Here is a 27581-nt window from a genome sequence, read left to right on the forward strand (position 1 = left end):
ACAATAAGTGTACTGTCCTAGGGTGTAGGCACATACTAAATGTGTTGCACGTATTCTTTAGCCCATTCTGTATATGGGACATGTGGCCATGGTTATGTGACAAGTATCAGTGCTGAGACCCACATCCTGATTTTCTCCAGTAATTTTTCTCCTAGACCTCTTTGTGTAGTTATTCACATTTAGATATAGCATTTTACATTTTATGAAATAGCTTCATTGAAATTATTCATAGACAGCACAAGTATTTTTTAATCTTCATTTTACAGATGAGAAAACTGAGTCTCAGAAGGGTACTTGCTTAGTCATATGACCAAAAAGTGAGAGCCAAGACTCAAACCCAAAACACCCAACTCCAGATGCAGTGTGCTTTTTCTGCTTTTTCTCTTGTCATAATTGTAGTTTTTCTTATTCCCTCACTTTTCTACCTTCCACTAAGTAGGGTTAGACTTAATCTCTAAAATCTCTTCTAGTGTTAGTCTTTGAGCCTAATTATTTGCTGTAGAGCATAATTTGCTAGGATACAAGTTGGTGTAGGCTGACCTACGATATCCAAGTGGTTGCATCTTAGTTTGATAAAAGACACAGTAGGGGATTCCAGAATTGCTTAGGAAGAACAGAAGGGAGGGGCTTTAGGTTACAGTACCACCATCAGTTGTCAGGGAAACTGGTAAAGAGAATCATTATTGTAGCTCCCTGGAAACAAGACCACTCCAAAACCCCATATTTCATTAGGCCCTAGTTATAAATAGGTAACAACATGTTCCTTAAATTACTTCCCCACCACCACCACATTTTATACTTAATTATTTCTTTAAAAAAAAAACCCAAAACTCTAATTATGTAACATTAACTTCCTATCCTCTGTACATTTGGTCCTCAAAGATATATTGCAGGTGGATTTTCAGAAGGTAGTTTTTGTTTCATTAATGCCGTCACAGAAGTTAGAGCTTTAGTATGAAACCGATAGTTTCCAAATTCATCATGTTTCCATATATTATTCAAAAGACTAATTCTGATGCTCTCAAGATAATGCATTTTTTGGTCTCTCATTTTCTTACAAGATAGTATTTCAGAGGTTTTTATGTTCACATTTTAATTTCTCTTCCATTCAAGGTATGTAAAAGATTCTAATCAAGTTGAAGGAGCATTGGACTGTAATTTAACTCAAGATTTATTATTTCAAGCAGTGCAGGCTTGCTTTGTTGGGAGAACCTTTATTTTTGGAGTGACGGTAATTAAGATTAATATTCTCTTAAAGCATTCTTTTCTATCCTTTTTTGTAGTATTTAAATTATTTTATTTCTCCAGATAGTTTTGAGAGAATGATGATGTGATGTTTGTCCTTCATTCTTGAAGACTTAACATCAGGGGTGGTGATGTTATGATATGTACATGAATTGGATTTGATGAGGGGGTGCTGAGCTAAGTCACCAGCCTAACTTTCCCCTTTGGAGATATCTGGATTCAGTGTCCAGATATGAATTAGGATGATTGGAGATGGCCTGGATATGAGGCAGTCAGGGTTAAGTGATTTGCCCATGGTTATACAGCTAGTAAGTGGCAAATGCCTGAGACTGAATTCGAACTCCTAGCCTCCTGAGCCCCAGGCCTGTGCTCTATCCCCTGCATCACCTAGTTGTTTCATAAGGGTAGAGACATGCTGTAATATTCACATGTATTAAAATAGCAAGAGCAGTAGTTTAAACCATTCAGCCGATAAAATTTAACACCTGTGGCAACTTCCTCTTTGTGTACTCAGGATTCTAGTTAGGGTTGTCACAACTCCAGAGGCCTAAATTTAACATTACAACAATATGATCTCACAAGTTCTATTCTGATACTTTATACTTATCATATTCCAGATTTTGCTCAAATTATTCTATAAACTAAAAGTTCAATCTGCTCTTCTGCTCATTTTTTTAACTGGGTATGACCTACAATATATAAAAAATTATTAGAGTAAAACAAGGCAGAAGCTATGGAGCCATATTATGAATTGTTGATGAGGACTCCACAAGAGAAAAAATAATTTGAAAGAACTCTTCAGTTATAAGGCACATGAGATATATTATTAACAACTTGAGTCTTTTCTATAACACAGTTATTAGCTGTTCTAGAATTATTTGACTGTGGTCCTATTCTTGAATACGTGTGGGACTTCATTAATGTGGTGAAGGAGGACATGAATTTGCAGTCATGAGAACCCACATCAACTTCTGACTCTTAGTTTATTGAGTTGCACAGTCTTGAGCAAATCACTAGTCTTCACTTTACTCATCTCTAAGTTAAGAATACAATACCCACCCTACTTATGGCATACAGTTGATGTGATAATCAAATGAGATAATAATACATATGAAAGTGCTTTACAATTATAAAGTGCTATGAAAATAGAAAATAGTATTTTTAAAAACTGTAGCAGTGATTTCCATGACATACAGAATTCCCAATGTGCACAAACTACTTGCTGGCTTGACAACTGTGTGGTCCTATGGAGTAGGTCTGGGAGGACAAAGGACCATGCCATAGCCAGTGAGTTAGGGTAAGGATTCCCAAGCAATACATCTTAGAGGAAATGACCTGAACTCAAGTCTTTAGACTCTGAAATCAGCACTCGATCAACTAGGCCTCTCAAGTTAGTAATATTATAATTTCTTGCAGACTAGTGAGTTGTAGTTTTAAAACTATCCTAATTTTGATTTTGCATTGAAAAATGTTTATTTTTAAGTGATTTTAAAAATCATATAGTTAGAAAATACTACTATCCCTTAAGTAAAGAAAAAACATTGGGTTATTCCCTCTTGCTTTATAGATTTTTTTTTTCCATTTAGTGAATATTGACACAAATGAAGCTATTTGAGAAAGGTGGTTGGCCTCATTCCGAGTTCTTTCAAGAAAGGTGTTAAAAATGTTCAACTAATATTTATTAAGAATCTTGTACATCTCATAAACATCTCCTCTCCACTCACATAGCTATCACCCTAGTTCATCAAAATAACTCTCTAATTACTGGTCTGCTTTCCTCATATTTCTCTCCACTCCAGTTGTGTCTTCCACTCAGCTGTTTTTCTGAAATATATAACTAACCATTTAACCCTTTCCCTCATTCCCTCAGTAAACTCCATTGAGTTCCTATTGCCTAAGACCAGTTATAAACTCCTTTGTTAGGCATTTAAAGTTCTTTATAACTTGACTTCTTTCTATCTTTCCAGACTTCTTATACTTTATTACCCTCTATACATAAAGAATAACACCTAAGGAGAAACTATTTTCAAGAAATAAATTCCCACTCATAATAGAAGATGAAAAATTTGAGAATTCATATGACCCATTCTTTTATGTGAAACTGCATCTTGCTTTAGCATCCTAAAATTTTGCAGAATATTTGAGTAAAGCTAGGGAAACCACATTACTAATATCAGCTCATTCATTTCTCCTGCAGAATTTTGAAAACCAAGGTGAACAAACTTCAACTTCCAATACTTTCTTGCATAAATGTCTTCCCAATGACAGGCACATTAAAGAGCTAGTTGCCTGTCAGATTATTCTACCAAACTCAGATATCACAGGGTACACAGTTATCAACTACTTTGATCAGCTTCTGCAGTCTTCTAGGTTCAAGAGTATTCACTGCGGCTCCCAGCCTCCTGAGAGTTATTTACTGGAAGGTGATCACTCTAGTAGTGAGCTCAGCAGCTTAGGTAGCTCTGGCAGCAGCTCTTGTTTTGTTCAGTCAAGTGGCAGAGATCGTTTTTCAAGGCTTTGGCAGCAGTCCCTTGGACTCACTCCAGTTGTTACACAATCAACTGATGATGAAGATTTCTCCAGTTCTGAGCAAAGTCAGGCTGATGATGTTCTTCTGCAGCAGAGAGTGAGGGCCACCTCTGCTGAGGTCATCCATGTCAATAACTGTCTTGCATCTATTCAGGACTCTCATTCTGAACCTATTCAGGACTTATCTCTGGGTGAGGAGAGTAGAAGGGGAAAGCTGGATACAGAAACTGGTTTACCAGCTAGTCATCTGACTGCCATTCTTAACAACTGTCATGAGATTGGAGCTGCCAGTAACTGGAATAGTTTTTGCCCTTTAAAAATGAAGCAGTCACTTGAGGGAAACAGCACAAATCTTTTCCCTGGTACTCTAGAGACAGAAGAGAAATGTTCCCAACCTAAGTTAACTCATCACCAGGATCACAATTCAGACCTCTCTTCAAGCTTTCAGAAGAGAACATTTATCACAGCATCATCTCCTAGTCATGAAGCAAGTGCTGATGAAGCACAGCAGGGTGACCCTGAAATTTGGGATGAGCTGCCATTCTCTGAAAGCCTAAATGCTTTTATGGCAATCATTGAAAGTGAGAACACTACAGCCCAAGCTATACAATGTCTCAAAGGTAAAGACATCAGTCCAGTGAATGGTCCTTGTGGCAGTTTATTAGCAAATCCACAGAAAGCTACAGGGAATATGCATGTGCCACATGTGAAGTCAGAGGTAAAACACAAAAACTGTGATAAAATTAGTGTTCTTTCCAACTGTGACTCAAAAATAACCTCTCCTCAAAAGGAACTAGAACAAGATAACACAGTCAATTGCTTTTCAGTAAGTATTAATGGAAAAGAAATTTCTGATTGTGCTATATACCTTCCTTTTAAAAAAGTTGAAGTCATTCCAAGTCCTAATACTTCAGGAAATGTCCATTCTTGTGCCAATACAAAGTATTCTGTGAAATGTGGAGAAAAGCAATCTTCAGAAATGGACAGAACAGCTACTTCTTTGTGTTCGGAAAAACATGTTGAATTTTCTGATGCTTGTACAAAAAATAAAGGACATTCTATTTGGCTACAAAAACAAGAAAGAAGTTTTACAACATGCAGGGAACTTGTGCAGAACTCAAACACTCGTAATAATAAAAGTGGTAGTGCAAATACAAATGTGTTTGCATTAATGCCAGAATCTCAAAGAATAACATCTACATCTGTAAAAGAAAACTTGTTTCAAAACTCCCCTCTTACTCGTGGCAGCAGTTATAATGCTTCTGCTGATCTCTTTGATGTTGGTGCCAAAGAAATGAAAACTGTGGTGGAATATATTGATAAATCACAGGGCATTTTGTCAACATTGGAAACTGTTTTGACAGAAAATCATCCTGTATCTAATTTTCCCCTTAGTCCTGTGGATGATAATTTCAACCATTTTCAAAGAAGGTCATCCTCACAAAACTTACGTACTCATCAAAGAAAACATTCTTCACCTTATTTTCGCTGGGATTCAGACTGTGATCTGGGAGGTAGCCAAGAATTTGTTCCATCTTCACAGTCAACTCCGATTGCACCACTTTATCATAGACTAAGAATGCATAGAATGAAAGAATCTCTCCAGAAATACCCCAGACTTCATACCAATATGTACTCTAACTATAAAAAATCAGTATTGACTTTTGACAATGGCATACAACAATCTACCCCAAACTGCCTAAAAAATGAAAACATAGCTAGACTGAGATCCAGGAACACATCCCTAGCTGATGATTCACAGCAAATGTTAATCAGTAGTAGTCCTATCAAGTTCTTTGAAACTAATCTTGATGATTGGGTTCTCCCTACTTCAAACAAAGCATTTCCTTCACCTGTACTTCCCACCTCAGAAACGCTTCAATTAAGTTTCAAGGGCCCAGGTAAATGGCCTGTTGCTTGCAGTACCCCTAATCAAGCTGAGGGACCCCAAAATAAAAAGAGGCATTTGGAACAAAGGATTGATAAAGATTTAATTGGGAAAGAATTTCATTTAAAGAACAAGAATAGAGTGACAGCTATGAAACAAATTACTCCTAAACTTGAAAATGGTAAAGACAATGGAAGCTGTAGTTCTAAAAATTCAGTTTTTAGGACTGGTTCACCTTCAAATGTCAAATGTCGACTTTCATTTTCTGAAATTGAGTCCCCTCCAGCTGCTCAGGTTCCAAGTGACTGGTCCCCTGAATTGTTCACACAAAGTCAGCCAAACCCAATTTCTAAACATTTATTAGAGATACCTGTTTGGAAACTTTAGTATTATTGGTACAGGAATCTAATCATTTTTCGACTTTATAAGAAAACCAAAATTTTTAGAAGGTTTTAGACCTTCATGTGAGCCTGATGCTTTTAAATACTTTTTGGCATGATTAAAACACTTGTCATTTTTATCTTATAAATGAACTCTAATAGAGATATCCTGGCACTTTATTTTGTTTTACAAATTGTACTCTGGTGATATTAATTTTCTTTCTTGAAACATTATTTTAACAGTACTTTATCCAAAAGAAAAACTATTGCTTCATTATGTACAAATTGTGAGATTTATATGTAAATAAAATGCAAAATGGGAGAACAAACTATGTTCATAAGGAAGTGCAATCCTCTGATTTTCATGATGGCTTTTTTTGTTCATTTAAAAAAAAATTACACTTTACTATCATTTTTCTCCCAGGGCAGCTCAGTGGCATAGTGGATAAAGTGTCAGACCTGGAGTCAGGAAAACTCATCATCCTGGGTTCAAATCTTGGACATTTAATTCTGTTTGGTTCAGTTCCTCATCTGTAAATTGAACTGGAGAAGGAAATGAAAAACTATTTTAGACCCTTTGTGAAGAAAACCTCAGATGGGATCAGAGTCAGACATGACTAAATAACAATTTTTTTTTCCCTCCAGATGTTTTTCAGTTGATTATCATATTCCCAAGTGTAAACTAAATCAAGGCTGTCCAACCTTACTTTTAAAAGTTTTTATTGTAACAATAAACAAGATGTTTTGATTTGCCATTTTAGTGAGAGCTGTATAGTAGCTCTGCTTCATTTACTAAAGTATTTAGTAAACTCACAGAGGGCTGCATAAAATCATACTGCGGGCACACTGGGCTGTATTTTGGACAGCCCTGAACTAAATAATAATAGAAGTAGTATGTTATGGTGGTTAGAGGGCTGACCCTGGAGCCAGGAAGACCTGTCTCTGATACATGCTGACTGAGCAACAAGTCTCTTATTCTCTCAGGGCCTTGATGATGTTTATTCTTCATTTTTGAAGAAGACATGACATCAGGGAGGTGATGCCATGACAAGCATGTGAATTGGATTTGAGTGGAAGGGGCTGCACCAACCTCACTTTCTCCTCAGGAGACATCTGGGTCCAGTGGCCAGATAGGAATCAGGATGACTGAAGATGGCCCTGGATATAAGGCAAACTGGGTTAAATGACTTACCCAAGGTCACACAGCTAAGAAGTGTCTGAGACTGAATTCAAATTCCTGACTCCCAAGACTAGTACTCTATCCACTGCAGCACCTGGCTGCCCTTCTCAGGGCCCTAGGCAGCTGTCAAAGACTACAAGTCTCAGAGAAGGCGTTGGTCTGCATTGATAGTTGCTTATCCCAATGAAGTCACAGGTCCAGTCCCTAACACTATGTAATTATAAAGCTTACTTCTATATGGCACAAAGTTTTTAAAGCACTTTACATATATTTTCTCTTTGATCTTCAATCACTTTAGGTAGGTACTGTCAATACTCCCATTTTACAAAAGTGAGGAAACGGAAATTGGGAGAGATACAGCTAGCATCTGAGGCAAGATTCAAATTGAGGTCTTCTTAACTCTTTCTACTACAACAAATTGCAATGGAAAGTAGGCTGTTTGACTTCAGTACATTCCAAATCTTGGAATCCACTTAAGGCTGCCACTTCTCTCAAAAGAATCATAGATATAATCCTAAAACAAAACATTTTTGCAGCATATCCTTTATATGACAAATGAAAAACTCAAGAGCTTCTTGTTAATTAGTAATCTATTATGCTAATAACAAATTGGTCATTGGTTTCTCTTGGAAAACCAAAGACCCTCCCCTCATGGAGACTCTGAATGCTTTAAGTACTTTATTTTATTTTATTTTACTTTTTGCAAGGTGAATGGGGTTAAGTGGCTTGCTCAAGGCCACATAGCTAGGTAATTATTAAGTGTCTGAGACCGGATTTGAACCCAGGTACTCCTGACTCCAGGGCTGGTCCTTTATCCATTATGCCACCTAGCTGCCCCTAAATACTTTATAAAAGAGAATGAACCTGACAAATGAAAATTAACCCTGAATTGGTAGAGGAAGTGGACTAGGAGTCTTCAGTTCCTGTTGAGAACATAACTTGATCATGATACTCAGCAGCCTCCATCAGTCCATTCAGGCGAATTCATCTAGACCACTCTGGTTGACTTACTCCTCCATGAGCTAGGTCATCATAAATTCTAATGGAGGGTTGCAAGGACAGGAACTCATTTCTTCAGGTCAAGAGCTTGCCTAGACTGTATTTTATTTACACTCTAAAAAGAAACAAGGCCTCCTGATTTAGCCTAAGATCATAAAGCATGTTCCCCAAGGGTTAGGGCAGTTTCATCCATCAGTCATGTCTTTCAGAGATGAATCTTCTACAGGGGCTGGGCTCTATGAGGAAGTAAAGGAGAAAAACCTGGATCCCAATTTAATAATTGGTTATTAATGTAATAGCAAAATAATTTTTCACATAATGTAGTACACTGGTTTGAAACTTTGTTTTATTAAAATTTCCTATTTTATGTTGCACACACTTATCACAGGATGAACTTTCCCTGTTCTCTAGCTTCACTTCTTCCATTGCATAGAAGCAGATTTGAGAGAAGTTCCTCTTCCTTCTTCTCTTCAATCCTGAAGTTCATTTAAGGCTGTCTTAAAGACAGGCGATCCACAACAGTTTTAGCTCGTTTGGCAACTAAGAAGCAATGATTATTTCTCTTTCACCTTACCTCTTTTGATAAAGAATGGCTCATTTATGGTACAATGGAAAGAGCCCTGGATGTGCAAACTCCTGTTGATTACAGGTTCTCCCACTTACTGTTAGGTTGACCAAGGCTCAGCCTCTCCAAGACTCAATTTCCTCCTCTTTAAATGAGGGGGTTTAACTGGATGACTCCCAATATCCCTTTTAGCTATAAATCTAATCCTAAAACCAAGATTTAGTGGATTTCCAGGTGAGAATCCTAAAGCTATTCTCAATTTCTGAGGGAAATCAAATTTTTTTGATTAAAAAAATGTGGGATGAGTTTCACTGAGAAGTTTCCTGAGAGTTCTACCACACAAATCAGTTTCTTAACAATAGAATAAGGATTCCAGAGGGGATAGTGGAAGGATAGGGAAAAGAGACTGTAGTTGATGGGCTTTGGGAGTAATAGAAGGGAAAGAGTTTTCCCTTAAACATCCTATTGTAAGAACAGCAATTGCAGAGGACAAGAGAATTCACCATCCCTAGAATAATTACCACTTTTCCTGTAGAAGAGAGAGTGGTGTTCTCACTAGAAGAAAGGGAAAGAATGTTTTTTTTTCCTAGTTGTTCCAAAGCAGTGGGGTTAAGTGACTTGCCCAAGGTCACACAACTAGGTAATTAAGTGAGGTCATATTTGAACTCAGGACCTCCTGACTCCAGGGCTGGTGCTCTTATCAACTGTGCCACTGCTCTATCCACTGTGCCACCTAGCAGCCTCCCTATCCATTGATCTTGATTCTGCTGAGACCAGAGAGATCACATTTACTTTTCCCAAGTAATTAAATACTTTTCCTACCTCTCTTCTCCAAGTCTTCTGGTTCCTTCCACTGATCCTGAATTAATCTTCACCAAGCCTTTTACCCATTTACTGAAACTGCTTCCTGGGTTAAATTTAGTAAATAATACATGTAATACCCTGAAAACTTAAGTTAACTGTATATGACTTCCAATAGGGTTAGAAATGAAAGGGGTGGCTAGGTGGCACAGTGGATAGAGCACCAGCCCTGGAGTCAGGAGTACCTGAGTTCAAATCTGGCCTCAGACACTTAATAATTACCTAGCTGTGTGACCTTGGGCAAGCCACTTAACCCCATTTGCCTTGCAAAAAAAAAAAAATGAAGGATAGTTCTGCTCTTGGAGTTTGCTATAGAAATTAATAGGGCCAAAAGTACTAAATACATACACACACACACACACACACACACACACATACATATACATATACATATACATATATATATATATATATATATATATATATATATATATATATATATATATACACTAAATATAGGCCCATTATTTACCTCTTGGCTTCTTTTGCTCTTTGAAGCATGCAATTACAATATGCCTGCTATATTCAATAACAGCAGACAATTGGAATCATTAGTCACCTACTGATGGGTGTTGGTGGCCCCAAATACAAAGAAGTCAGTTTCCATATTTACCAAATTAACTGGTTCCTGGAGGGGTTTCTTGCTGTTGCCTAAATGAAAAGGACCTTGTTATAACTTTTGAGATATAAAGATTCAATACTTAGAATTCTCACAGCATGAGAAGGGCAGCCATCTACTACTATAATAATCTTCGATAATTTAACTGTAAGGAATGCCAAAAATAAGTCTATACTCCATAGTTTAGCATTGTAAACTTTTTGTAATGATATTACTTTCCACCATGAACTCTAAGAAGCCCTGAGAAAACTTGATTTCTTGGCCTCTATAGAGCATATCTGGCTCTCTACTGCCTCAGGGCTTTGTCATTTAGCTGCCCCTTGCACCTGCATTTATTGAGAGAAAATGCTTCTAAATGATAAGGCAAAACAATCCAAATGGTAAACTGTATCCACCAAAGGTTTTTTTTTGTTTTTGTTTTTTTGCCTAAAAACCTAGAAGCCTATCCTTAGGCCTAGTCTCGCTACTACTCAAATATAATTTGGGCTGGCTTCTTATATTTCCCCTACAATTTAGCCTCTTAGCTATCATAATTCTGTTTTGGACTATTTGTATGTATGCTAAATCTCTCCCAAAAGATAGTAAGTTCCTAAGAGCAGGATATGTTAGGTGGTGAGATCAAGGTCTTTGATTTACTTGGGAGCTGTTGTTAACAGGATCCTTCTTAATTGAAATTATCTTGATTCTGCTTGATACCCTCTTCTATGAGATAAAGGCAAATGGATAGCATTTGAAAGAACTGGGGAATTTTAGCCTGAAGAAGAGGAGATGGGGTAACATGAAGATGCCTTTAAATACTTAAAGTGTTTTCATGTGGAATAGGGATTAAATTTATTCTGCTTGACCCAATAGGCTAATAAATGTAAGTTACAAGGAGGCAGATTTCAGTTTAATATAAAGAACAGCTTCCTTAATATTAAATCTGTCCAAAAATAAAATGAGTTGACTTGGAGACAGTAGACTCCCTATAAGTAGAGGCTTCACATGGAGGCTGAAAGACTCCTTAATGAGAGATGTTATAAAAGATTCATACTTCTGATAAAAAGGTTCCTTGACTTCAAATCCAATGTTTTTTCCACTCTGTTCAATTTATATTTGATGAATTTAATTGGGAAAATGTAGGTAATATAGATCTGTCACCACCATCAAAACAATGCAAAATCATGCCTCCTCACTGATAATTAGTAATGTCATCCTATGTATATGGCATAGGTTATAGAATCTCAAAATTAAAAGATACCCCAGAAGACATGTAATCTATGATATCATGGAACATTAAAATTGAAAGACACCTTAGAGATTATGTAGCTCAACTTACTAATTTTAAAAATGAGAAAAACAAGCCCCAGAGACTCCTGCTTGAAATGTGAAGTCCTCTACAATATCTCCAAAATGTATTTCTCATCATATGTTTGAACATTAGTTGTATTATGTACTTAAGAAGTTCCTGTTTATAAAACTAATTTGCTCTTACAAATATTAATGGCTATGTAAACCCCCAAGCAGAGCAAGCATTAAATTTATATTTACAAAAAAGCATAGGTGTTAGAAATTTCATCCAGTTTTTTTTTTAATAAGCTTAATTATAAGTAAACAAGTCCTCATAGGTAGCTAGGTGGCACAGTGGATTGAGTCCAGACCTGGAGTCAGGAAGTCTTGCTCTCCTGAGTTCAAATGTGACCTCAGACATCTTTGTGACCTTGGGTGACTCACTTTTGTTCGCCTCAACTTTCCTCATCTGTAAAATGAGCTGGAGAAGGAAATGGCAAACCATTCCAGTATCTTTGCCAAGAAAACCCAACTGTCACAGAGTCAAGACACCAGAAAACAATTGAACAACCACAATAAGTCTTCACACGTTCATCCTTTGTACAAAATACATTTTTTGCTCCATTTTTACTCATGATTATCTTCCTTAATAATGGAAACTTAAAGCAATTTTACTATTTTCTTCAAGTAGAGAACTTATTTATCTTCCTACAATGTTCCTCTTTGCTCCTAACATAGGACTCATGTGGAAAGCACTCAGTAAATAGGCATTGAATTGAGTAGAACTGACAAGACTTTTAAGGATAAAGTCAATGTATAAAATGCATTCTTGGTTTAAAAAAAAATCTTCAAAGGATGGATGCATGAGAAGGAAATTTAGGCTCTTAGAATTTAGAGCTGGAAAGTGAGACATCTTGCCTAATGTTTACAACTTCAAAGTATTAAAATCAGGATTTAAGCATCCAGGTCCTCTGATTCCAAATCCAACTTTGTTTCCACAGTACCAGGCTATTTCTGATAGGTTAGTTATAAATTTGATCAATAAATAGAACTTCTTCCTGAAATTCCATCTAAAGTGACAACTTAGTCTTTGAGTCTGAACTTGATTCCCGTATCTAAAACACAGCCTGATAGGGGACTTTGAACATGCCAATGAGTTGTCCATTACACATATTACTTTACTTATTAAAAATGTTTATTTGTCCCATCTGGCAACATAGGGGAATCGAAAGAGAACCATATCTGAAACCAGGAAATGGGTTTGAATTATTTCTGACATTCAGTAACTGAAAATGAACATGTCATTTCACTAAGCCACAATTTTCCTGTCTGTAAAATGGAGATAGTAATAATAAAATGTGTCATACCCACCTCACAGAATTGTTATGAGGAAAGCACTTTGTAAATTTTCAGTGCTATGTAAATGTAAATTATTTTCACCAAGATGAGTGTTTTTACCTAGAAATCTCTAAACTCCCATCTAACTACAATATTTTTTTGTGTCCACTTAAAGGACTTGAGCTGGGTTTCTTTAAAGTAAAAGAAAGAGTAAAACAATTAAGCAACTGCCTCAAAGCAGGGGGGGGAAAAAGGTATAAATAACTTCTATGAGAGCTGAGAGCTATTTTGTTCTGAATCAAAACATGGTTTTTCTTTTTTTTCATAATAATCCAATTTTTCATTAATTACCTTTCCACAAAAAAACTTCCTGAAGCTGGTCTGGCTTTTAAAGTTACAAAATCTATTTATGATCATAATTTGTGAAAACAAGGATTTGATTAACTATTAACACTTGTCAGTACCTCTTAAAATCAATCCTCAAAGGGGCAGCTAGATGGTATAGTGGATAAAGCACCAGCCTTGGAGTCGGGAATACCTGGGTTCAAATCCAGTCTCAGACACTTAATTACCTAGCTGTGTGGCCTTGGGCAAGCCATTTAACCCCATTTGCCTTGCAAAACCGAAAAAAAAAATCAATCCTCAAGGTGCCTTTCCTTAACTTCAAAAATCAGAGATGCCCAAGGAAGAATGAGTGTTACTTATACAGAATAAGAGACTATTAAATACTTAATGAACTGAAGATTGAATAAATTCACAATATACCATGCAAAATCTATTCAGCAAATTCAAGCTAGATTTTAATTCAAGAAATGTGTTTTCACTGAAAAGGAAGGTACAATGAGAAAATTCTCATCAATCTTTTTCAAACTATTTTTCTGAAGAATTTTCCCCAATTGTAAAAAGACAATATTGGTATTCTAGAATTTAATATAATTTTGCTGAGTCATATATCATTCAATTTGTAGATGAACTGGGTTTTTTTACATTAGGCATATTTTTTCCTGCTTTTGATTCCCTAATTAAAAGTTGGTGAATGTACCAACAATTTACTTACCAGACTTTAAAAGATTTAAATTTTCTTGGTGTGTACTTGTTGACCTTCATTTTTGTCAAATAACCACCAAAAATCTCTATAACATTCTGCAGTTACAGATAGGTGACAAATGCATTTCCTATTACATTCAAAACACAATATCGTCCATGACTATTCCTTGGAAATTGTCCCTTAGTTTTGTTCCACTCTTATATAGTTCAGCTATTCTTATTTAGTCTAATCCTATCTATGTAACTCAGTTAAACTAAACTCATTCATTGTTTCAATAAACTAGCGACAGATAATCCTAATAAATTAAGCTTTTCTATTTTAACTTATCTTTCGTTATTCTGTAAAGAAACTTGAATTTTGAATGTATCTGTGACTCCATTTTTAGATTAAGAGCCTAATATAAGCCTAGAAGGAGAAAGTAGCAATAGTGTTGTAAATTACATTCATCCAATATGTGAAATTCATGTATGAAGTTGAATTTCTTATTTATCAATAGAAAGGTTCCCATGACGATCAAGGCAGAAGTTCTAGAACAAGATTCAACAAGCAGAAACTTGTGGTTTCTAAGAGTCCAATGCAAAGGATGGGTGTGTGTGTGTGTATGTGTATGTCTGTGCGTCTGTGTGTCTGTTTGTCTCAGCAAAAGCATACAACAGATGAAGAATTCTTCTGAAAGTAGGAACAGGAAAGCAGACATTTCTATCAGAAGAAAAGACATTAGGCAATTTGTGTAGTGAGAAGAATGGGCCAATTGGATCCCATAGAACCAACAAGGGCAAAATCAGGAAGCTGAAAACTCAATGGGAAGAGCTAAGGATCCAACAATTGGAACAGAAAATGGCAAACCCATTATTATCATTTCTCATGTTCAGAGAGATCTACAGTTTCTTCAAGTTGTCAGTAAGAATTAAATTCTACTGGCAGATATTGAAATTGAGGTATCAAACTCTGTTTTTAGTGAAAGAAAATCACAAAACCAAAAATACCTATGAGCAATAAGTTTAGAGTGTATATTTGTAATCACAGGTTATCACTTATATAATTTCTCCAAAATTGATACCAAAAAAGGAGCCTAAAGAGAAGTCAATTTAGTACTTATTTTGTTTTCACACAGAGATAAGTACAAATGGACAAAAAATGCAATTATTCCAAGGGAAGTAGCGAGAATTTACAAAAGGGAACAAGGTAATCAACTTCATCTCCCCAGACAAGAGAAAAGAGATTTAAATTACATTATAGGGTACTTAGGTTAAAAAGTTAAATTTCCTGAAAGCAAAAGGTTTGAAACAGTAGAATGAAATATTTCAATTTTTAGTGAAGAAAATTAGCAAAGGATTATGGGAATAGTATAATACCTCAAATAAATAAGATCCTGTCTGGTATATTAGACAAGGACCTATAATCAAATTCTGTCTCAGATACTGTATTTACTACTTGATGCCTCAGTTTACTCATCTGTAAAATAAGGAGATTGAACTCTATGCTTCCATAGTTTCTTACAACTCTGAATCTATAATTCTAAATTTTGTTTGGGAAGTAAAATCTTTATCGGACATTAGCAGTTAAAAAAAGAAAAACAAAAAACCCTCATGCTTCAAATAACAGTTTGCAACTATTTAGTACTTTATCATTTAAAAATTCATTTCCTCACAACAGTCCCATGAGGTCAGTAATATAAGGGTTACTGTCTATTTTATATATCTGGGAACTAATATGCCTAATAACTGTTGGAAGTCAGAACTTGACCCTATATCTTCTAACTCCAAGTTCAGTTTGCTTTCTACTAACCATGGTACATTTTAGATTTATGAGTATGATCATTTCCTACTCAGAACTCTTTCCCTTATCAATCTACATAAATATGTTCTTAATTAAAGAATTTTTAAGAAATGATAATCCACATTCAAAAAAGATCTTCATTCAGTTTTATGCTTATTTCCATATATTTATATTTTCTATTTATTTCAAGACCTAAAATAACTTGTTTTGAAGCCACTTCTTAGGTGTTTCTCAAAAACCTGACTCATTCCTATTAATAAACATCTCTCATGACAGTGGGTTGCATATCTCCACTCCTTGAAGATCAGTTGATTCATTAGGGCAAAGACCTCTCTTTCATCCTTGGTGTTTTGCTTTTACTAGGCAAATTGTGTGTGTTAAAGTTCAGTGCATGTAAGGAAAAGCAATATTAGAGGAGAGACCATTTTATGACCATAAAAATAATTCACAAAAGAAAAACTTAAAAATTTGAAACAATAAAAAGTAGGTACTCCTAATGTTTATTTTCCACATTCTGGAAGATAATGGTATCTTTTAGAAGGGATTTGTGAAAAAGGATTAAGTTCATTCTGTCTGACTCCAGAAAGCAGATCTTGGGAAAATAAAATGTTTGCAGAGACAGATTTTTGTTCAAAATAAAGAAACCCCACAATAGTATACCTACTCAATTTAGAAAAATTCCTATTCAGGTGTAGGTTGCCTTGGATCATTACCTCTAAGCCCCCAGCTTCTGTCATGGTGAAGTTATTAAAACTTAGAATGAGCTACCAGAGTAGACAGTGCATTCCCTATCTCTGGAGGTCTCTAATTAGGGACTAGAAAAAGGACTTTAGATTCTGTGAGGACCTAAGATTCTTAGGGGACCATAAACTGATTCAGTGGAGATCTATGAAATTTTAAAACAGACACACACACACACACACACACACACACAATTGTATTTCAACATGATTGGCTTCATGGGTAATCCTTTTTTACTTTATTTTCTGAATTTAAAAAACTTTATTCTGATTAGGGATCTATAGATTTCAACAGATTGCTTAAGGTAGTCATAGCCCAAAAATGGTTGAGAATGCTTGCTATTGGAAAAATCACAGATTTGGAGCTGGAAAAGATCTCAAAGGACATCTAATCCAACCCCTAAATCTTAGAGATGAGGAGACTGAGAACTAAGTGACTTGCCCAGGGTCACATGGACTAAATCCTGTTGGTGACAGAATTTGAATACAGGTCCTCTGACTCCACAGCCAGGTTCCACACATCTCAGGTATGAACAGGACTAAATGACCTATAGTCATGAGGACCTTTTCAACTCTGAGAGTCACATGGAGATTTAATAAGAATGAGGAAGCCTTGAACTACAGTTCATTGTCTTTGATGCCATTGCCTTTATCAACAGATGTTGCTCATAGCTGCCTTTTTCCAAAGTGAGGACTTTTTCTTTCCGTTCTTGTTGGTGTTGAAGTTCCCTTTTATTTACTCAGTTCCTCATTTTTTTTAAATCAAGTTTGCTCAAGTGGATAAAAACCAAATCACTTCATTTGGTTTTATATGAGAATAGAAACTCAGTTGGTTCCCCAAAGCTTACTGCAAATTACAGTAATTTCTTATGCCCTGCATTTCCAAACAGGTTAGTGGGAAGAGTTTGCACTTGGTAAGAAGACCTGGGTTCAAAAACTTGATCTACTGCAGTTAACTATGGATCTCAGGTAACTTATTTCTCTCTTCTAAGCCAAAGTTTCCTTCTGGTAAAATGGGAATAACACTTTCCCTGCTTAATTCACAGAGTCCTTGTGAAGACATTGTGGTTGTCAGACCTAAACACAGTATTCCAGAGAAAACTGGAAGTGTCACATCTCTTATTCTAGATACTATGTCTCTAATAATACAATCTAAGATTTCATCAACTTTCTTAGCTGCCACAAACTGGTGATACTGTTAGGTTTGTGATACACTAAAATCTTAGATCATTTTTACATGACATGGTCTGTCCGTAACTAACACATCCTCTTTCTACAGATACTTTTTTTTTAACCCAAGTCTAGGACTTTAGACTTAAATTCACTGAATTTTCTCCTATTATAATTAGGCCCATAGTCCTAAATTGTTGAGACCTTTTAGTCATCCCTTCCACCTTCATGGCATCCCAACAGCATATTGTCTATCTTCATATAAGTCATTGATAAAAATCTTGAATAATACAGAGTACAGAGAAAATTTGTGGTTACTCAATAGAGATCTTTCTTCACATTGACTCAATCATTCAATCTGTTCCAAATCCACTTAACAACAATATGATTCAGCCCACATATCTCTATCTTATCTACAAAAACATTTTGAGAAACTGCCATTGTTTTGCTGAAATTTAGGAAAACTATATTTACATTATTATTCTGTTCTACAGAATCTCCCAATTCATTGATAGTTTAGTAGCCCAGTCAAAAGTAAATGAAGGTCATCCTTTGATTTTCTGAGTGCTCCCATCATTCACTTCACTTAGCTAAATTAACCTTAGATTAGGAGTTGGTGGAAACAATGTTTTTGAGATCAGAATACCTCAAAAGTATCTGTACCAAGACAAATTATTGTCAAAAATTTTGTACCAGCATTGGGAAAAAGTCACTGTTAAAAAAGGTCATTGCATCCAACACTAGCAGTGACATTTATGTGGGTGGAGAGATTGGAGAGGTATGGAGGGAAGAGAGCAGTGTGGCACAGTGGATTGGTAGATAAATACTGGAAAGAGCCTGGCTTTGGTAGCACCACTTCTTCAAGAATCTCTGAAGCTCTTCTTTTACCTTTTTAATTAAAAAAAAAAAACACAACTTACCTATGGATATGGTGCAAAGTTACTGCAAGAGGTTAAGTCTTACCCTTCTTGGGGTATTTGGAGGACACTGAAAAGACAGAGCAGATCTAGATGTAGAGAGGATTAGAAATGCCCTATAAAGATTGGCAGAAGGTACAAGAGATGTTAGTGGAGAAGAGAGGACTTTGGGAGGTTTGATATGACAGCTGTCTTCAAGATTTAGATACTGTCATGAGCTTCCCAAAAGTTAGACCTAGGAGCCACAGATGGAAGTTGTATACAGGCAAATTAAAGTTCATAGTAAGGAAAAAAATTCTAATAATAACTTGCATTCTAGTGGAATGAGCTATCTTAAGAGAGATGGGATTCAACCATACATACAGGATCTAGTCTCGAAACAACCTCTGATCCAGTCCCTTTAGTCATGTATATAGCCCCTCAGATAGAGAAATCTAGAAGAAAAAGAAAATGAGCAACCCCCCCCCAATTCAATGAAAAAAATGCCAGAAATGTTTTTTCAACACCATGTTGTTGCAATACAATTCAATTCATTAGCTTTCAAATGTAATCATATTGGGACTGAACTCTTCCTTAACCACCAACTCACATAGTCCCCTTGTTCCTTTGTCCATCCCTTATCATATTCTAAATAGCACACTGCATAAAGGTTCACAAGGATTGATAACATACAATGGTAGATTTGTTTCCAATTTGCATTTACATCAGTGAGTAAAATGAAACATGTTAGATATATGGCACTAAAAAAAGCAGAGCAAAAATAAGTAAATGCTTTCAATTTTAGTTGACTTGGTCAAGGCATACAAACATACATACATAGGAGTTGGAGACTTAAAACCTAAAGGCAACAAGAAGTAACATGAAAGATGATGAGTCAGAAAGTTATAGAAGTGCCAAAATTATAACTGGACTACCATTTCTGAAGGTAACACACACACACACACACACACACACACACAAACACAAAATGGTTCTGGATATGTCTTACCTATTGCTCACTTAACATATTAACCAAGCACTTAACATAATCACCAAGCACTGGGCAGGATCATTCCTTTAGGAGGTGATGAAGGGAAGTTTTCCCTCCACTAGGTCCATCTAGTTCTTGGTGAACTGATATGACAAGAATTATCTCAAAAGGCATTAATTAGTCAAAGGCTTGATGGGCTACATCAAGACTGTGCTCTGCTTTGAACCCTGCATTGTCATCAGTAACCACAGTATTTGGTCGGTTCTGCTCTATACATTTGATACTATCCTTAATTTCTTGGAGCTAATTTGTTACTTTAGAACAATATTACTATTTGCTGAACCTTTTTTAAAAATAATTTTCAAACGTTTTCTTTTATATAGAGTTGGGGTTTAGGAAGCAATGAGGAGGAGTGTAGAAGGAAGGGTAAAATGGTGGATAGTAAGGAAGATTCCCCTTTTCTAACACATTAAAAGAGAAATATAGCCCCTTCTGAACAACTCAGTTCTAATCTAGAAAAGGAGGTAATAAGACTTTGAGAAACAGCACTTTTTAATCATACTTCCCCCTATTTATTTCTACATAACACATTCAGAGGATACTAATGTAGTAAAACATTTGGTCTAAGGAATTGTCAGCTGAACCATTAGCACCGAAAGGAGTCACAGGGCCTGTATCCTTTGTTAGCCATGATTGTTGGTTGTGAATCAAAGGTCCTTTGAATTTCTCAATTCCAAGGTTTTTGAAAGGGCGTGTGGACAAGAGATGTAATGCTTTTCAAATTTATTATGGAATTGGTGCTGAAAATCCCTCAGGATGTGGCTGTCCCACCATAGATATTGTAGTTGGCCTTCCCAGTGGCAGGCTAGAAAAATCGAGGTGCTTAAAGGATCCCAGAGAAGACCCTACCCATTCACCAAGCACTGGGCAGGATCATTCCTTTAGGAGGTGATGAAGGGAAGTTTCCCCTCCACTAGGTCCAGAAAGGCTGGTTTGGGGGGTTGTTTATTTTTTGCTTTTTTTAAAAACAAAAAGCAACTATCACAGCACATGCTCAGCATCTCAAGGAGCTCCTAGTGCAATCTTCCTCTTACTCCAGCCCAAGCCTGCAAAAGGGTCAAACCATATGAATGTTCTGCTAGTGTTGGCCTATGGACAATGCCTTTGGCCTGCCATGCTTTTTTAAGGTAAGGAACCTGGAGAAGTCAGAAGGTCCAAAGAGCAAGAACCACCATCTTTGCTCTACCTCCCAGGAACCCCTGGCCTATCAGAGCAGGCATGAATTCTTTTCTCCTTCTCTGTCTTGTACCAGCTTTTAATTGAAATTACAACAAGTCAAATAGCTGATGCTTTTTCCTTCTCCTGGTAAAGGGGAGGCCACATTGTTCACAAGAGTATTCTGCCTGGCCTCACTGATCAGTCGGCATGCCAAGTCCAGGAATAATTTCTCCACATTATCAGATTCCTTGGCTGAGGTTTCCAAGTAATACATGTCCTGAGCTTCGGAAAATTCTTCAGCTCTTTGCTGGGAGACTTCTCTCCTTTCAGCTAGATCAATCTTGTTGCCTGTAGCAAGAGAAAAACAGAAATTCACCATTTGGGATTTGGTAAGCTCAGAAACATCTCAATTGATTTCAAGCCTTGAAGACACTTCCTATTGGTGAGAAAAAGACTTACTCTTACTGTCATTTATATTTTAGAATGCCACTTCCACCTACTGCAGTCTTTCACATAGAGCTTGCCCCTCCAGTCTCTCTCTCTACATCTTCATTTAATGTCTTTGGATGAAATCCCAGAAAGCAGTGTTTTGACTCACAACCTCTGAAAGGTCTGAGATGTAAAACCTCATATTCTGGAAAACTGCAACTTACACTTTTACCCAGTAAATTAGCATTTCAAGCTTCTATCCACATTGACCCAAATAAAGTGTTTCCAGATTCTCCTTTTTTAAAAAAATAATCTAGTTATTTGCAAATTTTTCAGTGGAGCATATGGACTTTGCTAATGGAAATTTATAATAGTAAGTCTTGCAGCCTGGAACCATGATCTGCTAAGTTAAGTCAGTCAGCTAGCTACTAAGGGAAAACCCAGCATTATGATTTATATGGTAATAGCACCAATAATTATGATGCCTGGATTTCTAAAACTTGAGTTTCTATTTCTCACTTGATGAAACAGCAGTAAGCATTCTTAACAGTCAGGCTTTCATTATTGAAAATTAGCTACTAGCACTTTTTACAAGGCTGCAGGAGATGACAGTTCTAAGGGACAAACTTAGAGGTCAAAAATGATCTTGGTGTATTTCTCTGAAACTCTCATTTTTGCTTGCTCATCTACCACTTCAGGAAGCCACACTCTTTTAGATCAGAATGCAGTTCTGTGTTCCAAAAGATCAAAAAACAAATCACAGCAATATCCCAAATGGGCTCCTCCAATAATTTAGAATTGTATAAGATCAAGATTAAATGTAAGAAGAAAAATAACTGAAGCCATTTAGATGTTTTAATGATTTAAACAAAATAACTCATTTCTTTAGTGCTCTGGCATAGAAGGACTTGTTAGCTGAAAACATGATCTATTTTTTAATCTTCATTAGATGTTATATAAAGAAAAGGTTTAAGGAAAAAAGAAAACCAATTAGGTAGCTTTTATCTTAGCCTCAGCCCTGGGGTGGACTTCTTTTTAGTACTATGTTTGATCTCTACTGGCCTAAATTCCAGAACTGATAGGGTGAAGAGTTAACTGTATATGACCATTGATCAGTGCTTCCCTTTCCCCATATTTTCTTGACCTTACTTCCTCAATTTGATATCACTTTAAAATTTATAATGTCCTCTCCTTAGGACAATAGCTTTGAAGTAAGTAGTATTATTTCCATTTTACAAGAGAGGACACTGAGGTTCAGAGGTCAAGTGACTCACAGTGTTAACACATGTCAGATTCATGATTCATAGGAACACAGATATAGCACAGAAGGGCTTTAAAAATCACAAAGGCCCTGTCCTCATTTTACAGTTGTGGAGGTTAGAGATGAAGTAATCTGCCCAAGGTCACATATGTTATAATCAGCAGACTCTGATTAGACTCAGGATTAGAACCCAATTCCTGACAATGAAATCACTTGTAAGTCATCTCAAGAGATATATTTTATAGCTCCTTGGAAACACAGACTATGTGTCATAGAAATTTGTAAATGGAAAAAAAAGTAGCATGAGGGCAGACTCTATTCTTACATTTGTAACTTTGCAGAGGGCAAGGCGACTAGGTTTATAGTGGATAAAGTGCCAAGCCTGGAGACAGGGAAAGCTGGAGCTGGCCTCATATACTAGTTGTGTGACCCTGGGCAAGTCACTTTACCCTATTTGCCTCAATTTCCTCATCTGTAAAATGAGCTGCAGAAGAAAACGGCAAACCATTCCAATATTTTTACTAAGAAAATCCCAAATGAGGTCACGAAATGGAGTCTGAAATGACTGAACAAACTTTGAGCTAGTTATTTGACTTCTCTGAACCTCAGTTTTCTTAATTATAAAATGAGGATAATATTTACAATCTCTATCTTAAGGAGTAATTGTGAGGAAAGCCCATTTAAAGAGATCTGTATATGGGAACTCCTATTAGCCTTGTTATTAAGATGGATGCTGAGGCATGGTTTTAGGGCATTGACTGAATCTCTCATGCCCAAAGATCAATATCTTCTTTAAAAATAAAGACAAAGGCATTTTGTCCAGCAGCAATTGATTTAGAACCAGAAATTTGGGTTTGGCTGCCAGCTCGACTACATACAAGGTATATATAAGGACATGATCTTTCCAAACTTAAATTTCAGAGTTGGAAGGTTCATATGAGATCTTATTTGATATAGAGACATAGATGATATATATAAAATAATACTACTAATAAGACAGCATAAGTTATAGAAATGCACATAGTGGTTTTACAAACCACAAAGTTCAATACAAATGTGAACTCTTTTTATTATTGTGAGTTATTTTTGAACCTCACTTACCCACTAATACAGTGATGACCTTGTTGCTGGCATACTGCTCTATTTCTCTTAGCCATTCTGGAAGACAGCGAAAGGATTCCTCACAGGTGATATCATAGGTGAGTATCAAGGCATTGGCACTGCGGTAGTAACTCTGGGTAATTGATCGGAACCGTTCCTGTCCTGCTGTGTCCCAGATCTGCAGCTTTGGGGACATAAGGAAAGGAATGGGTTGGGGACAGGAAGAAAGCACTGGTTTCCATGCCATCATTTGGAAATGGCAGGGCTTCCAACTAAATGCTTCCATCATCATTTTCTAGCCTAGAAAACCATACAAGACTTCTTATTTCTTATGAGTATTTTAGGGCAGGAACCAAAAGGTGAAAAAAGGAATGGAGATTTTTTTTTAACTTGTGGTTTGATTGGTGTTTTTTTCTAGGCTTGCTTTAAAAAAAAATCCCTTTTCAGCTTTAGTACTCAAAAGATTTTGAAATTCAAGGCACAGAAGAGTCAGACATTCCAGCTTATTCCCTTGGAAGCTGAAGGGCCATGCTCTTTCATATGACTTTTAGCATTTCAGTCAGCAACTGGAGAAGCAAAACAGAAAACCTACAGTCCTTTCCAAATCTCTATTTAATAAGTATTTTTTAATATATTTCCTCTGTCACTGACTATAGGAGCAACATGTGATAAGATCACACAAACCACAAGCATCACTGTATGAAGACAAAAGTAAAATAGTCCCTGACTTCTGGGAGTTTATAATTTAGCAAGAGGAGATTTATAAATATAAATCTTTATAAAATATGTACATGGGAATTGGCTGAGGAGGTGAGAGGCATCAGTGATTGGGTCAGGAAGGGCTTTATACAGGTTATTCTCAAACTGAGCCTTGAAAGAAGTGAGGGATTCCAAGAGGCTTGGATGAAGAGGTAGTACAAGTAAAGGACCTGATTGCAAGAAGACAAGTTTGGCAGGGCCACAATGTTTCTGAAAGAGAGTTGTGTGTAAGGCGCGGCTAAGTGGCGCAATGGATAGAGCACCGGCCCTGGAGTCAGGAGTACCTGAGTTCAAATCCAGCCTCAGACACTTAATAATTACCTAGCTGTGTGGCCTTGGACAAGCCATTTAACCCCATTTGCCTTGCAAAATCCGAGAGAGAGAGAGAGAGAGAGAGAGAGAGAGAGAGAGAGTGAGTTATGTGTAATAAGGTTGGAAAGGTAGGAAGGAACTGAAGGACCTTAAGTGCTAAACAGTTGAAATTTAATCCTAGAAGTAATCAAGAGCCATGAGAATTTAAGCAGGAGTGACATGATCACTTTAGGACACTTGGGCAACTGTGTGGAATATAGATTGGAGAAAAGAGAAAAAGAGAGAGACTTGAGGCCGGGAACCCACATGGAAGACTAGGCTACTGCAATAATTCATGCAGGTGCTAGACATGTGGTCTGGGGTGCTGCCTCTGTGAGGTGGGAAAGGAAATGTATTTGTGGAGGTCAAAACAAGAGTTGGCAAATGACTTGATTAGCTGTTAACATTTACCTCTATAACACAACAAGAAAAATCAAAAGGAAGACAGTAAATCTCTTTGGAATTTCATCTATACAATCCCATGATAAAGAAAAAATAGAAAGCAAATTCATATAAGATTGTATATTACTGTATATATGGAGCTTATTCTCTTTCTAAACCTGTAAATTCTTAGAGGACAGGGACCAAGTCTAATCATTTCCCTTCAAAATTTAATATCTCCCCAAGTGGATAAAACACCACTCTACAATCAATAGGCACTTAATAATTGTTTGTTGGATCAAAGGAGCATATACATGAAGCATCATAAGATCACAGAAGACACCTCAAAGATCAGCTAGTTCAAATATCACTTTGCCAATGAAAAATTAAGAATGATTATCCATGCTAAAGAAACCAGGGATCTTTCAAAGTATAAGTCAAAATAGATTTGGTTTTCTGGGAAGGAAATGGGGGATCATGACTTTTCTAAACAAATGGGTGGAAATAAACAGCCAGCATGAGTGTTATCAGTATGGACAAACCTCGTAAATGGTGATGGCCAGGAACTTTGAGCACAAAGAAAGCTGGAAATGGATTGGGTTTGACCCAGGAAAGATACTTGTTCTGGAAGTGTCCCCTTCCAAGACAGCCAGATAACTGGCCAAGTCACCTGGGCCTCCCATGAGGCATACAAGGATTATTGGCCTGCAAATTTTTTCAGCAATCCCAGATCTTCTACTGACTATTTACCTTCTAAGTAGCAGGGATGTTAAATTCTTCTAAAGTTTCTCTTTCCCAGGGTCAATTAAGTGATGCCCGATACGTGAACCCAAACATAAGGCCAGCATGTACCACTTGCCCTGAGGTCTTGTCTCTCCTTACTTTATACAGTTTCCTTTAGCAAGGCCAACTAGAGTGGATATCATCTTTTAACAAGGATAAATTCCTAAATTCAGGAATGTTCTCCCCACCCACCCCCACCCTGAGAAATTGGCTCAGTGAAGAACCCCAGCTGTCACCTCTTTTCTACCTTGCCCATGATGGGTAGAAAAACCTCTTCCTTTCAGCAGATTTTTGAACCACTCAGTACTTGGCAAAGGTCCTGAGCTGCTACAGCTTAATCTTTGTTGGTTTTTAATAATCACAAGAGTGGGACTTTCAGTCAATTAGCATTTATTTAAGTCTGCTATGTGTCAGGCCAGAGACAATCCTTGCCCTCATAGGTCTCACAATCTAATGGGAAAGACAACAAGAAAAAACTATGATGGGTCCTCAGTAAACAGGAATTTGGGGTCTGAGATGAAACATAGTTGTTTTGATCTGAAGGTTCAAGGCCTGCAATGATTTGTACTCTTAGATGATTAAACTATTTAAACCTGCAATAAACTTGGCTTCTTTTTATCACTGGCAGTTTTTCCTAGGATCACACTTCTTAGTTCCCAAGATTACACTGATCTTCATGGTCCATCAGACAAATACTCCTGCTAAGACAGCCATTTAACCCAAGAACTTATGCTTACTTCCAGGGCTTTCTTAGGGCTCTCCCCAGGATATAATTATACTCTGATGTTCTCTATGCTAAAGCCTTTGTTTTCTCTTGTTTTTAATCTTTATTCCTTTAGTTAGTAGTAAAATCTTTAACCCCAAATTCTTTCATGGGTATAAGGCAGTATAGTATCCTGAAGCATGACCTTGGAATCAGGAGACCTAGCATCAAATCCCATTCCAACACTAACTACCTATATGTACAAGCCATTTCACTTATCAAAGCCTCAATTTCTCAACCTGTAGAATGGAGATAATATAAGTTGTAAGGCCTATCTGATGAGGTTGTACAAAAAGTACTTTGTAAATGTTAAGATGTTAAAGATATGAGTTGTTATTTATTATTGTTGTTATTATTATTATTATGGAAGAAATATGTTATTATTATTATTATGGAAGAAATATGTTATTATTATTATTATTATGGAAGAAAGATAAGGCCAGGCAAATATGAGTAAGGAAAGAAATACCCAGTGATTAGGCAAAGGCCAATGGCAACAAGAGACACAGAAAAGACCTCCAACCCAAGAGCTCTTTATGATATAGCTCAAAGGAAATCAAGGAGAGTTAGGAAATAAGTTTGCTGGATCCTTTTTTGTGCCTGGGACCTGAAAATTCTAGGTGACCTTGGTCAAGTCATTCATTAGAGTTCTCTGAGCCTCTGTGGGACCTGAATCAGATGATTCAAGATGATAATATCAAAGAAACAGGAAACATCTTAACCCCTATGTTCTCAGTTCTTGGAATATCCACAAACAGTATGATAGATGCTTGCTGATCTTCCAGAGGAGATGGTTCTTAATACTATTGGAGATGCAGATAAGGGACCTTGTACATCACTGAGCAAAAAGATGAAGTGACTCACTCAAAGATATACAGATAGGAAGTGTCAGTGAGGCTTCAGACTCAGGTCTTCTGACCCCATATTAGGCTAAGTTACAATCTTCAAAGCTTTATTATTTATTCAGATGACCCTCATAGTCCCACCTCAGAGGCTCAAAAGCTGTATGACCTCAGACCAGATTTTAAATTCTTTGAA

At 36.6% G+C, this 27581-nt stretch overlaps 2 protein-coding genes across 4 annotated transcripts in view; one reads left to right on the forward strand and one right to left on the reverse strand.

Moving 5' to 3' along the window:
* Positions 1 to 9953, forward strand: part of DDIAS (DNA damage induced apoptosis suppressor) — a 33733-nt gene extending 23780 nt beyond the window's left edge. For both annotated transcript variants that reach the window (XM_074217003.1, XM_074217002.1), the window contains 2 exons: positions 1114 to 1231; positions 3443 to 9953. In XM_074217003.1, coding sequence (XP_074073104.1) covers positions 1114 to 1231; positions 3443 to 6049 — 2725 coding nt within the window. In that variant the 3' untranslated portion in view covers positions 6050 to 9953. The remainder of the gene's footprint in view (positions 1 to 1113; positions 1232 to 3442) is intronic.
* Positions 9954 to 10112: 159 nt separating this feature from the next.
* The window catches only part of RAB30 (RAB30, member RAS oncogene family), a 123957-nt gene continuing 106488 nt past the window's right edge, over positions 10113 to 27581 (reverse strand). For both annotated transcript variants that reach the window (XM_074217006.1, XM_074217007.1), the window contains exons 4-5: positions 23507 to 23690; positions 10113 to 21063 (exon numbers count right to left, since the gene is read on the reverse strand). In XM_074217006.1, coding sequence (XP_074073107.1) covers positions 20813 to 21063; positions 23507 to 23690 — 435 coding nt within the window. In that variant the 3' untranslated portion in view covers positions 10113 to 20812. The remainder of the gene's footprint in view (positions 21064 to 23506; positions 23691 to 27581) is intronic.

Source organism: Macrotis lagotis, chromosome 1, assembly GCF_037893015.1.
Source record: "Macrotis lagotis isolate mMagLag1 chromosome 1, bilby.v1.9.chrom.fasta, whole genome shotgun sequence".
Classification (NCBI taxonomy): domain Eukaryota; kingdom Metazoa; phylum Chordata; class Mammalia; order Peramelemorphia; family Peramelidae; genus Macrotis; species Macrotis lagotis.